The sequence below is a fragment of the Elephantulus edwardii genome, unplaced genomic scaffold, assembly GCF_000299155.1.
Source record: "Elephantulus edwardii isolate Elephantulus edwardi_28Jun2011 unplaced genomic scaffold, EleEdw1.0 scaffold00219, whole genome shotgun sequence".
NCBI lineage: Eukaryota > Metazoa > Chordata > Mammalia > Macroscelidea > Macroscelididae > Elephantulus > Elephantulus edwardii.
Window position 1 is genome coordinate 4,615,066 of NW_006399969.1, and position 13,945 is coordinate 4,629,010.

Genomic DNA, 13,945 nt, shown 5'->3' on the forward strand with positions numbered 1-13,945 from the left:
AATTTGTTCTTCAGTTCCTTGAGTTTAAGAGATGCTGAGCGAGTTCGGCCCTATTGATTTTCTGACTCCAACTCCTTGCACATTTCATTATAATATTTTGCTTTGTCATCCCATGCTGCCTTTTGAAATCTTCTATTCAACTCTTTAGTATCTTGAATTCTTCCTTATTTTGGCTTCCCTGCGCTCCAGTGCAATTTTCAGAGTCTCTCCTGACATCCGTTTTGGTCTTCGCTTCCTTTTCTGTCAAATCAAATAACAAGAATCATATGATCTTAACAAAGACACATAAAAATGCATTTGACAAAATCCAATACACATCCCTATAGATACTCAGCAAAATAGGAGTAGAAGGGAATTTCGTCACCGTAGTGAAAAAGATGTATGCAAAACCAAGAGCCAATATCATTCTCAATTGTCATAGACTAACGGTATTTTCCATGTGAACAAGGACCAGGCAAGGATGTCCACTGTCACCACTTCTATTGAATATTGTATTGGAAGTACTTGCTAGGGAAGCATGACAAGAGAAGGAAACAAAAGTATCCAGATTGGCAAAGAGATGGTGAAACTGTCACTATATGCAGATGATATACACAAAAAAAACCCAAGAACTCCACAAAGAAATGAGGAGAGGTAATATGCCAATTTAGTAGAGTGGCAGGATATAAGGTCAATATACAAAAGTCAGTGGAATTCCTCCACAGTAACAAAGAGAATTCAGAGAAGGCAATTATGAAAGCAATACCATTTACAATAGTCAACCACAAACTGAGAAACTTGAACTGAATCTAACTAGAGACACAAAAGACCCATATGAAGAAAACTACAGAGCATTTCTGTGAGACACAATGTTGTTTTTTCATTGTTGTTGTTATGTGCCACTGAGTCGCTTGCGACTCGTAGCGACACTATGTACAAGAGCTCTAAACCCTGCTCTATCCTGTGGCAACCTCACTGTCTCTGACACAGCTACTCCAATTGCCCCAATCACCAAATCAATCCATCTCATTGAGTGTCTTTCTGTCCTGGCTGTACCTCCATCTGTCTCATTTGCAGTCTTCCTCTCCTCGCTGTCCCTCCACTCTCCCAAACATGATGTCCCTCTTCAAGGAATGGTTCCTTTTTGCAACATTCCCAAAGACCTAGAATGCGATCTATTCTGGAGAACGTTCCATGCACATTGGAGAAGAAGGTATACTGTGCTTTGGGGGGGTGCATTAGGCTACAAATATCTATGAGGTCTACTTGGTTTATTGTGTGCTTTAATTCTTCAGTATCTCTCTTGAGTTTTTTTTTCTGGTAGTTCTATCTTTTCTTGAGAGGAGTGTATTGAAGTCTCCAAGTACTATAGTAATGTTGTCTATTTCCTTTTTCAGGTTTGTTAATGTTTGTTTTATGTGTTTTGCAGGTCTTTCATTTGGTGTGTAGATATTTATTATTGCTATGTGATCTTGTTCTATTGACCCTTTTAGCATTATGTAGAGACCTTCCTTGTCCTTTGTGAGGGTTTTAAGATTGACATTTATTTTATTAGAGATTAATATCGCTACTCTTGCTTTTTTCTGGTTGCCATTTGCTTGGTATATTTTCCCCACCCTTTTATTTTTAGTCTTTATCTTCATTTTTCAGGTGTGTCTATTCTAGAGAACATATTAATGGATTTTGTTTTTTATCCAATCTACTACTCTGTTTCTCTTCAGCAGTGCATTTAAACCATTCACATTCAGTGTGACTATTGAAAGGCTAGGTTTTATTGCTATCATTGTATTGAGTTCTTTTTGGCATTGTTGCTAGTTACTTTGGACCATGCAGCTTTCTGTGGTATGTCTGTAAAAAAAGGCATCTCTGAGTTTTTCCTGCAATGCTGGTCTTGTTTTTACAAACTCTCTTCGTTTCTGCTCTCTGGGAATATCTTGATCTTTCCTTCATATTTGTTGGATAATTTTGCTGGGTAGAGTATTCTTGGTTGACAGTCCCAGTATCAACTTTGTTACCTAGTCTCTGTGAGCATCATGTTAATGTCGTCCCTTGTGGTGTGGCTATGTCTTCACAGTAGTAGGCTCACTCTTCATAGGTCCTTTGAAACAGAAATCCAATGTCTTCAGAAAGGTGATTCAATTTTTTGCTCCATATGCATATTTCTTGTCAGGCTCATCATGGAGAATGAGATGGGGTTCCCTTTTTCTGCCTAACTAAGCCAAGCTCATTCCTCTGTGGATCAGATGAAATATCAGTTTGAACTCAGAAGCTGGCTCATATGGGTGGAAGAGTCCTGCAGGAGAAGAAAAGGGGAAGCCTCTATTGGGGCAGGCTCTACCCCCATGTAATGATCTGTGGTCAGGTGTGCTGTTTTTCCTCAACAATTCAAGGACTTCTGCTGCGTCTTCACAATAGTCTGGAAAAAAACTTGAACATTCATTCTATCTCAAATGTCCAGCATGCTTGCCACTTTGCCTATAGATAAAATACTACAAAGGGTGTCAGGGGGAGGGTGGAATTAGAGGGATGAGGATGAGGGGTAGGATGTTAATCGTGGGGTTGTAGAATTCGATGTGTTGGTGGGGTGAAGGGAACTGGAAAGATCTTTTGTGAAAAACAATGTATTCAAGCTTTGTAAATAAATCAGAATAAAATTTTTAAAAAAGAAAAAAAGCTTGGATTACTTTTTTCAAGTTCGAGAAAATACAGTGGAAGATCCACTATGAGAGGGCAAAAGACTTCTCTCATCACAACCCTCCTGGAGAGAATAAAGGCTTTTCTTCTAAGTGCCTTTATGAAACCACAGAGCAAAAAAGTCTCAGCCACCAGGACAGTGAAAGGTGAATGAAAAGAGCTTAGCTCCCTGTACCATTAAGGATCTGTGTCCATGATGGGCAATCTCTGCTTTGGATTTGACACTTCATTCAGGGGACATTTCTCCTAATATTTATCATTACGAAGCATTACGCAAAAGGGTTTGTTGTTTCTTTGCTTGTTTTCACTTTATTTTTCTTAATTGTGATTTGAATGACTGTTTACAAAGCATACAGGTTTCTCAGTCATTCATATATATTTAATTTTACAAAAATAATTATAATAACCACAGTCTCTGATAATCCACATTTTCAAGAGGAAGATTATCTTTCCTTCACCTATCTTAATAAGTGTTCATTACCTTTTAATTATTTTTAAGAAATCCATTCTCCATTTTATTCCTCTTTCAGGAACTGTACTAGAATGATTCTGTGTATAAATATTTCTTTAAAATTTTAAATATTAGTAATTGCAATACTTGTTGGTTTTTGGCTGATTTTCACATAGCCTAATATCCTGTAGATTTGTCTATACCCTATAATTTTTTATGAATCCTTCATTGTTTTTCAGTGTTGCATATTACTTCATTGTGTGAATGTCTTTGTTTTTCAGACATCCATTCATTGATGGGCATGTGGGTTGCTTACATCTGTTTGCAATTTTGACATTGTTGTATTAAACGTGATTGTGTATAATATGTTCATGTTGCAGCTCTTATTTCATTAGTAGAGACAACTCACTGTGGGATTGTTGGACAATGGCATTACTATTTTAAAATTATTGAGGAAATACTAAACTGCTTTCTAGAGTGATTGCTTCATTTTCAATCCCCATCAGCAATGTGTTAGTGTCCATCTCAACACATTCTCCCCAGGATTTATTAACTGTCTAATCACTTGGCTCTACAATCAACACTCTTAGTATTAGTAGCCAGGAAATTAAAAGAGGAATTGCATTGGGAAAGTCTGCTGTCAAAGACCTCCCCAAAGTACTGTAGAGCAACGATGTCAGTCTGGAGACTAAGGTGGTGCCTGATACAGGCTGTGGTCTTTGCAATTACTGCTATGTATCAGAGAGCTGCACAACGACTAGGAATGACAGGAGAGTTGATACTCTGGAGCTATGGTGCTGGAGAAGAGTATTGAATATCCCATGGACTGCTAGGAGAACAAACAAATTTGTCCTGGAGAAGGAGAAGCTAGGCTGTTTCTTGGAGGTAAGGATTCTGAAGCTTCATCTGACATAGTTTGTACATATTGCAAGGTGGGATCAGTCTTTGGAGAAGGATGTCACACTTTGCAGGGTGGAAGGATGGCTCAGGACAGGAAGACCTCAATGAGATGGGTTGATTCAGTCACTGGGTAATGGGGATAGGTGTGTCAGAGACAATAATATTGGAAAGGAATAGAGCAGTGTTCAGGGCTGTTGTACATAGGGCTGCTATGAGTCGCAGGTGACTCAAGGGCACGTAACAAAAACAACAATCAAATCGAAGGGCAAGTTTTCAGAGAAACATCATTTCATTCATGGGTCTAAGGGGATAACTGGAGCCAAAGACTAATGCAGTACTGAGAACTATCAGTGGAGAAAAGATATTTTCTTAAACTAGAAGGAAGACCACATAAAGGAGTGGCCTAGCCTGGCCAGAGGAACAGTGTGCAGAGCAATGGGGAGGCAGGAGCTGTCTTTGAGGGGCTCTCATGTCCCATGATGACTGTGTGTGAGTCTGGACAGCAGCAGGCATTCATAGTCCACTCCTAAGGTCTCTGTAGATGGTCAACTGGGAGCCATGACCCTGACCTTCCATGAAGCGCTCAGCTGTAACCTTCTACATCTATAGAAACCGCAGACCAGCACTACCTCACCTCCCTGGTTGTCTGCAGGCAGAGATTGACTCAGGCAGGGCCTGGGGTGGGGATAGAAAACTGATATCCAACTCATTTGCATGTTTGGACCCTCCCTTCTCTCAGAGTATGAAGAGGGCATGGGGAGGTGAGGAAGCCCTACAGCAGTAGGTCAACAGAAGACAGACTCTAGGAAATCTCCACCATGGCCTGGGCCCCTCTCCTCTCCCTCCTCGCTCACTGCACAGGTGACTAGACTGGGGTCAGAAAAAAGGGGTCCTGAGAAGGCACATGGGATCTTGCGTTCCTGCCTCTTCAGGGTCACTATCTCTGTGTTTTCCCACTAACAGTGTCCTGGGCTCAGTCTGTGCTGACACAGCCACCCTCAGCGTCTGGGAACCTGGGCCAGCAGGTCACCATCTCCTGCACTGGGAGCAGTACCAACATTGGTGAAAACTATCTGCACTGGTACCAAGAGCTCCCAGGGACATCACCTAAACTGCTCATCTATGGTGATAACAAGCGACCCTCTAGCGTCACAGACAGATTCTCAGGTTTCAAATCTGGCAACACAGGCATCCTGACCATCACTGGGCTGCAGGCAGAGGATTGAGACTAATTATTACTGCCAGTCCTATGACAGCAGCCTGAGTGCTCACACAGTGCTCCAGGTCGGCAGGGAAGTGAGACAAGAACCCCTTTCTCATCTGTCAGGAGGGGAACACCCAGCTGCTCCTGTCAGATCCTTCAGGGGCTTCTGGTAGCTCTTGTGCTGCTGCCACCCAGGTCCAACTCCTCCACGGGACCACCTGCTGAAGGTCCCTCCTCTCTCAACCGTCATCACAGTCAGTAACTGATCTTTTTTTTTTTCCTGGCAAAGTGGCTCAGAGGGAAGAGAAAGTCCTATTCCCACCAGCTTGAAAAGTAAACTCTGCATTAAAGCCTGATGCTGGGTGGTGGGTTCAACTGTGACCCTCACAGGCTCCACTAATGACTAGGATATCCTGAGTCTCTGTCATCAGTTTTCCCTTTTTCTTGGAGCTTCCAGAACCATTTAATCCTTTAAGTGGCTTCAGTAAGATTCTCTAAATTTCTTTTTTTCTTCTTGTTCTGAATTTTTTATTGGTTTACATATTCATACTCATTTTGTTTTTATGAGTACTTTTTAATCCAATCATTAATATACATTATATTTTATATAATTAATTAATTACCATTGCTCTATGCCTATTATCATCCTGTCCCAGATTATTCTATATATGCGTGAGTGTTTGTGTGTGTAAGAGAGAGATACATATGTATGTCTGTGTATACCTCTATTTTCTTATGTGTGCAGGGAGATCTGTTAACCTAGTGGATAAGGAATTGTGTTGTCATCATGAAGGTATACAGTTCAAATCCTCCATATGCTCTATAGGAGGAAGTTGGGAAAAATCTCCTCTCAAACAATTCACAGACTAAAAAACTGAAAGGTCAGCTCTGTGTTGGTCCTGACTGGAAGGCAATGAGATAGGGTTGAGGGATAGACTGTCCATGAAAATGACACTGTGTATGGATAAATTCTACACATGAATTCTGGAAGACACGAGACTCTGGCATGTTTCTGGGAGATGAGTATTCACAGCAGATGGTGCTCCATTGTCCTGAGGCTCAGGTGTAGGCAGGTGCTTTCTGTGGAGACTCATCCCTGTGTCCTCTCTGGGTCTGGCAGAGTCTGCTGCACACAGGCATGTGTGGCCTATGCATCTGCTCCTCTCAGACTCCCACCCAGGACATCTAGAGCATCATGGCCAGTCTGCCTGAACTCAGACCACACTCAGTATAGAACCAGAGATCTGTCAGAGGGTGTGAGTCAGGGAGAGGGTGGGCTTGGATTTTCCTCAAGGGTACCTCCTCCCTAAACCAATATGGAGGGAATAACAGTGGCCTGGCACATCCTACCTCCAGGCCTGTGTCTTAGCAGGGCTACATCCAACATGGCCTGGGTCCCTCTTTTCATCTCTAGTTGCAAGAAGTAGGAACAAGTCTCAGAGATCTTGAGGTAACCACAGAATTTGTGTCAATCTTTTCAGTTCAGAGTCCAATAATGAATCCTTAGTTCTTCCCATCACTCATTAATACCTGTGTGTCCAGAGGCCTGCCGCAACCTGTGCTCCCTCAGCAGACCTCTGCATCATTCTCCCTGGGACAAACAACCAAGCTCACCTGGACACTTAGCAGTGGCTACAGTAACTACTGTGCTGACTGACCCCAGCGGAGGCCAAGGAAGGGCCCTGTGTTTGTGAGGCAGGTGGGTACCAGACATTTATCTGGGTCCATGGAAGATGGGATCCCTGGTTGCTTCTGAGGCTCTGGATATGGTTGATTAGGTTCCTAACCTATCCTGTGAGTTTCTGACTTAGTAGATAATTTTGTACCCATCTGTGAAAATCGTCTGTCTTTTCAAGTACTCCACCAGCACAGCAGTTTCCTCTGTGCTGTAAATTGTTTTTGGAAGCGTGTATAAAATATGTGATTTTGTACACATACTTGTGCAGCTTTTATCTCTCACCCATCTGAAGGATAGATAGATAGATAGATAGATGAGGTACTCACAGGTATCCTCAGAGTCCAATACAAACTACTCCTTTTCTGTTCTCCTCATTAAAAAATTAAAATAATTGTGAGCTACATTCACTATGAAACACTAAAATTTCCGCAGAGTTACAAGAATGTGTCCCTGACTCTGTAGAATCACACGTGTCTCCCATGGTCCCCACCTGACTTCCATGCCCTCCCCAAACCATCCAACACAGGATGTCAGGTCTTTCATGCTCTCTGTGTTTGAAGTTCAACAGATCATTTCCACAAACAGGTGCATGAGAATGCCTGGGCTTCCTCTGTTGCTGTAGCTTTGGAGGAGCTTCCATGTCCTGCAGAGTGAAACTTACATGTATAGGAGAGGAAACCCTTATTTCCTTGTTCAAATTATTTTTTTGGACAGTAAGACAGGAGATGACCCTCAGCCTTGAATAGCTGTGATTGCCTCAGATTTGGAAAATTTCACTAAGACAGAAAAGCTTAAATTTCAGTAGGGAAAGACAATCAATGAAATACATACATACCTATTTGTCTCAAAGATAATTGGGGCCATACTACCAGTTGTCTGTGAATTGGGGATAACAGTTTAGTGTTTCTGTGAGGCTCGAAGCGATGCCACCAGTGTTTCAAACACCATCAGGGCAATCAGGTGCAATGATTTCTGCGGAGCTTCCAAATCGGGAAGGGGAATTGGTATTCAATTTCTAAAATAAGAATTGGCCGATAAATCCTTATGAATAACAATGGAACATTGGTTGATTTGACTGGACTCAAATTGAGAAGAAACAGCTGCAAATATTTATAATGAATTGGAATATGGAATGTATAAAACATGAATCTAGGGAAATTAGAAGTAAGAACAACTTAAATAGAATGTACAGGGTCGCTATGAGACACATGAGCCTCGACGGCACTTAACAAAATAACGTCATCATAGAGAGACAGATTAGCTGGCCCAGTGGCCAGAAGGTGATGCTACCAAGCTGAAGGTGGGTGACTTTTAATCTGCGGCCCTATGTCCTGTCTTTCTTTGTTTTTGTTCAGACATTCCTCTAGGTCTTATAGCCCTGGTGTATACAAGTTGCCATACCGCGGTCACTTGTGGTTGCTGTGAGGTTGAACACTGTGACAGTGATGTGTCAAATGCTTTAATAGTTGGTAACCCAATGCGGTCAGAGAGTTGGGTGGAGCTCCCCTATGAAAACAAGCTTGGAAGGAGGAGTGGCATCCACTTCCATAATAGCTTGCCTCTGGAAATCTTATGAACCTGGAGAGAGGATGAAGGACACCCAAGCATTGAGGACTCTCCTTCATAGGGTCACTATGAGTCGCCTCGACCAGATGGCACTTAACAACAACAACAACAACAACAACATAAAATTGATATCCAAGGCATTGCTATTGTTGTTGTTGTTCAGTGCCGTCCAGTTGTAGGCGACTTATAGTGACCCTAGGAACAAAAGTCCTCGACACTTGAGTGTGCAACTTTTCATCCTTTATCCAGGTTCATAGGGTTTCCGGAGTCAAGCTATTTATGGAAGTGGATGCCACCCCTGCTTCCAAGCTTGTTTTAACCAAAGAGTGCCACCAAACACTGTCCACCATGGGTAACCGTTATCACATTTGACACATCAGTGTTACAGTGTTCAACTTCACAGCCACCACAAGTTACCTCTGTATGGCAAGTGGACACACCAGGGCCATATGACCTACAAGACCGTTTGAACAAAAACAATGAAAAAGAGGCCTTATGACCACGGATTAGAGTCACCCACCTTTGGCTTGGTAGCATCACTTTCTTTCCACTAGACCAACTGGTCTCTCTCTATGTGGTTCAGTGTCGTCGAGTTGTAGGCGACTCATAGCGACCCTATGAACGAAAAGTCCTCAGCACTTGTGTGCATGACTTTCATCCTTTTTCCAGGTTCATAGGGTTTCCGGAGACAAGCTATTAACTCATTTCATTTCAATGAGAGCTAACACATAGTTGGCCCTCTAGTAAATTTTCTGATGCTGTAATTTGCTTGGGGAGAAATTGCACATTTCCCTACAAAGAAGCCTGTGGATTTGAAAGACCTTTCTTTCAGGTATTAGTGAGTTTAAGTGTATTGTTGTTAAATGTCATTGTGTTGACTCATAGTGATAATATAAATAACAAATCAAAACCCTTTCTTATCCTGTCCCATTCTCAAAATCTGTGACACATTTGAGCCCATTGCTACAGTCATAATCCACCTGTTGAGGGTCTTCCTCTCCTTTATCACCCATCCACCTTCCCAGAAATGGATTTATATTTTTATAATCCTGAAATTGTTTTGTATTGGCCATCTGGAATTGAACAATCACATTGTCTGTTATTCTGTGAATGATAAACTAAAGAGAAATGGTGTTACGTTTTGCCAGTGACAAGAAATTGTGATGAAATTCAGTGTTGTGGATAACCCAATATCCATAAGTCTATAAGATCAAGTTTACATCCCAAGTACTAAAGCCAAGAATGGAGAAGTTAAGGAATTCTTCCAACCTTTTTAGTCTGGAAAGCATCAAATAAGCAATCAAATGCACTGCAGTACACAAGATCACAGCCAACATCAGATCCTGTAGCTTCATTATAATTGAGTCTCAACACTGCACACTAGCAATAGCTCAGTGACTTCTAATAACAACATACATGAGACCCGATGGCAGGTTGAAGACTTGTAGGCTTGCTTCTTAAGATTCATAAATCACATAATGTGAAGAGTGGAAAAGGAAGATACAGAAAAAATTTTGCCAGAATGTATCTTTATAATCTGCAGGCAGATCACATTATAGGGAAATTACTTTTACAGTTGTTTTAGTATATTTTACTACATTACATTGTGAATGGAGATAACACTGGATTAAATTCAAGTCACTTGTTTAGCATCAATGAGTATTTGGCCCAACCAATGGAATCCTAACCTAGCCGTGATAACATGCGAAATTCATGGCCACAAGAAACACAGTAGGAGGATGAAGTGAAGCCTATCTGAGCCAGTGAGGCATCCACTTCAAGCTCCAGGCTTAGAACAGGACTAAATTTACAGTGTCTCACTCATAACTCAGAGAATTCTAAGGTGTTCTAGAAAACTCATGTATTGATTTCTGCTGCAGTAAGCTAACACTGGAATAAAAGAAGTGAGAACATACAAGAAAAGGTATCAGCATCCATGACAATTAGAACAAAAGAGTAAGTAGATGTACAAACATCTAGTGTTTTCCATAAATATTTATCTATTCTTGCTCTTTTCAATAATGTCATCCTCTGGACTTCTACTGAAGATGGACAAGGACGTAAACAAGATTAGGGAAAAGAAGAACTTCAAAAAATCCAATTATCTTCTTGGAATAAAATTTCCCATAGCAGTAACATTGATCTCCTCCACTTCATCTCTTGTAAAGCAAGCCCTATTCAATAATGCACTTTCTCCACCTTAATCTTTCCATTCAATCTTCTCTAAAACAGAATCTCTTTTCTCTTTCACAACTTCATATCTCATCTTTTTGAAATCTTGTGTTTTGTCTGCCCATCTTCCGGTCCCAGGAACCTGTGTAGATTTCACTGACTCAAGTAGGAAGCTTGTTGAATGGACAAAAACTAAAAGTCTTTTTTGGTTTCTCTAAAGCTTGTTCTGTCAACCCTTGCCTTTTTGTTGAGTTTTACACACTTATTTCCTAAAATCACTATTCTCAGGAATTTTCTTGTCCATCTATCTCTGTCATACTTTCCAAAAGTGTCATGTGGAGTTTTTTCTTCGTTCTCAGTATCTCAGCCTCCCCTTGTGACTCCACTAACTTTCATCCCTCCTCAGACTCCTGAGTGTGACAGTGGTCTGAGTGGTTCCCTGTGCTGCCACTGCTGGTGGTACAAAAGGAGGGTCCCAGTATAGCTTCCATGAGTATGGTCCCTTATGAGGTCTGTCTCCAAGCTGGTGAGAAACTATTAGATAGATCTGGCAAAACACCCTACCCAGTATTGAAGTGAACACAGGTGTGTGCTGTATAAGTATTTGCCACCTTCAGATGTGTCTCAGTGTAAGAGACACATTTTCTGGCCAAGGTAGAGTGTTTGTCCTAGGAATGGAAGTCAGCTCTGGACCTCAAATGTCTCTGACACAGACTCAGCATGAACAGGCCCCACAGGAAGAGCCCATGGACGGAAAGAGTCAACAACCAGCCTCTTCTTGTATGGAAGCAAATACTTAACCGAGGGGAAATTGTGACCATTAAACTGAAAAGACACATTCACAGATCTTCAAAGAAGTCACAGAAAGCAGAAAACAATAATGAAAGTGTATTTTTAAAAATAAGTTTCTACTCAAGGTGAAAGAAAAAGGTTTGATTGTAATTTAATATATTAATCTGCTATAATTAATATTATAGAACAAAATGTCTATGAATGCTATTGAATGAAAACAATGTATGATCTTGATTTATGGCCCTTCTAAAATAATAAAATATAAGGGGAAAAAAGATCAAGAATTATAGATAAAGTTGTTGTTATGTGCTGTTGGTTTGGAACCATAACTAACCCTCTAAGATGTTTTCAGAGGGTATAATAACTTTGTTTTTTACTGTCATATTGAATAAGAATAATTTAATTACTTGTTATTTTTTAAATTGTTATTTTAATGAAAGTTTACAGAAGAGTTAGATTTTCATTTATTCAGTATTTAACATTTTTCTCCCAACACCTCTAGTTCACTTTTTTAAAAAAGCAATATTCATTCATTGTTTCATAATTTCTTCCCTCTCCCCAGAATAAGAGTTTTTAGGAGAAAATTCACCTCAGTCGTGACTTGGTGGAGATTCAATGGAGCCATGAACAGAGGCAGTGCTGAGGACACTCAATAGTTATAAAATACTTCCCTGAGCTACTGAGGACTTCACATAAAGGAGTGGCCTGACCTGACCTGAATGAAGAGCAGTGGACAGAGCAGCAGGGAGACAGGAGCTGTCTCTTAGGGGCTCTCCTATCCATGCCAAATCATGGCTGTGTCTGAGTTTGGCCAGCAGGGGGTACTCATGTTCCATTTCTGAGCCATCTGTGGGTGATTATAGCTGGGAACCAGGACCCTGACCCAGTGCTCTCAGCTGTGACCTTCTACACCCACAGAAACTACACACACCAGCACTGCCCCATCTCCCTGGCTGTCCTCAGGCACAGAAGCTTGACTCAGGTAAGGGTCAGAAAACTGAGATTAAACTCATTTGCATGGATGGACCCTCCCTTCTCTCAGAGTTTGAAGAGGGGATGGAGAGAGGAGGAAGCCCTGCAGCAGCAGGAGGTCACCAGAAGACAGGACTCAGGGAAATCTCCACCATGGCCTGGGCCCCTCTCCTACTCTTCCTCCTCACTCACTTCACAGGTGACTAGATTGGTGTCAGGGGAAGGGGTCCTGAAAAGTTATATATGTCCCTGCTTTCTCTTCCTGCCTCTAGACTCCAGTGTCATCATCTCTGTGTCTCTCCACTTGCAGGATCCTGGGCCCAGTCTGTGCTGACTCAGCCACCCTCAATGTCTGGGAACCTGGGTGAGAGGGTCACCCTCTCCTGCGCTGGGAGCAGCACCAACATTGGGGGAAGATATGCAAACTGGTACCAACAGCTCCCAGGAACATTTCCTAAACCCCTCATCTATGATAATAACAAGCGACCCTCAGGGATCCCAGACAGATTCTCAGGTTCCAAGTCTGGCAACTCAGCCTCCCTGACCATCACTGGGCTTCAGGCAGAGGATGAGGCTCATTATTTCTGCCAGTCCTATGATGACAGCCTGGGTGATCGCACAGTGCTCCAGGCCTGCAGGGAAGTAAGACAAGAACCCCATTCTCATCTATTAGGAGGGGAACACCCATATGCTCCTCTAAAGCCCTGCTGTGTGTGTGTGTGTGTGTGTGTGTGTGTGTGTGTGTGTTTGTGTGTGGCTTCTGCAGCATGTGCAGCTGCCCCCCTTGCCCATCTGCACCATGAGGACCACCACCCATGAGGCCTGTGGTCTCTCTTCTGTTCCCAGAGTCACTCACTTACATTTATTTCAAGAAAAGTGTCTGAGGACAGAGAATCTTTCTTCTTTATTCTGGGGAAACAAACTTTTTTTTTTAAATAGCTGCATCCTTTAACAGCAGTAATACAATTATTGCATTAAGAGACCCAGGAACAAAAGACAAAATAAGAGACCACAGGAGACAGGACAGGGGATGCTCCGAAAGACTGATACCAACTACTAAACGGGGGTGGGAAAGTCATTGTAAAACTACAGTACAGTTATAAACATATTTGTACCATCAATTCTCAGCCCTGATATCTTAAAAGACTTTTTTTGTTACAATTCTGGTTAGAGATAATTTTCCCCCTTTAAATGCTCTGGGTGATGCCAAATCAGAATTACGGTGAATTCGTTGTCCCCAGGAAGCTCTTGGGTGAAATTACAGGAGAAGAGTTCCAGCTTCTACTTCATTCATAGGTTCCAGTCGCTTTGTGTTTTGTTTTGTTGTTTTTGTGTGTTTTTTTTTTAAAGTAGTTCATAATTTTTTACAAAATAAAAGCTCAGAATTGGGGAAGGGTGGGAGAGCTAACAGAATACCTGCAAATTGGACTCTTTTTTTTTTTAATGTAAATTTACACTTTGGACTTCCATTTATTCATTTTTGCATTTTTCTCCTGCCCACCCGTCCCCACCCCGTACACTCCTCTCATTGAAGAGT

General features: G+C 41.7%; 1 protein-coding gene across 1 annotated transcript in view; it reads left to right on the top strand.

The window, feature by feature from the left end:
* Positions 1 to 13,945, top strand: part of LOC102845234 — a 115,083-nt gene that overhangs the window by 75,457 nt on the left and 25,681 nt on the right. The window contains exons 6-7 of the mRNA XM_006898079.1: positions 12,479 to 12,607; positions 12,719 to 13,050. Coding sequence (XP_006898141.1) covers positions 12,479 to 12,607; positions 12,719 to 13,050 — 461 coding nt within the window. The remainder of the gene's footprint in view (positions 1 to 12,478; positions 12,608 to 12,718; positions 13,051 to 13,945) is intronic.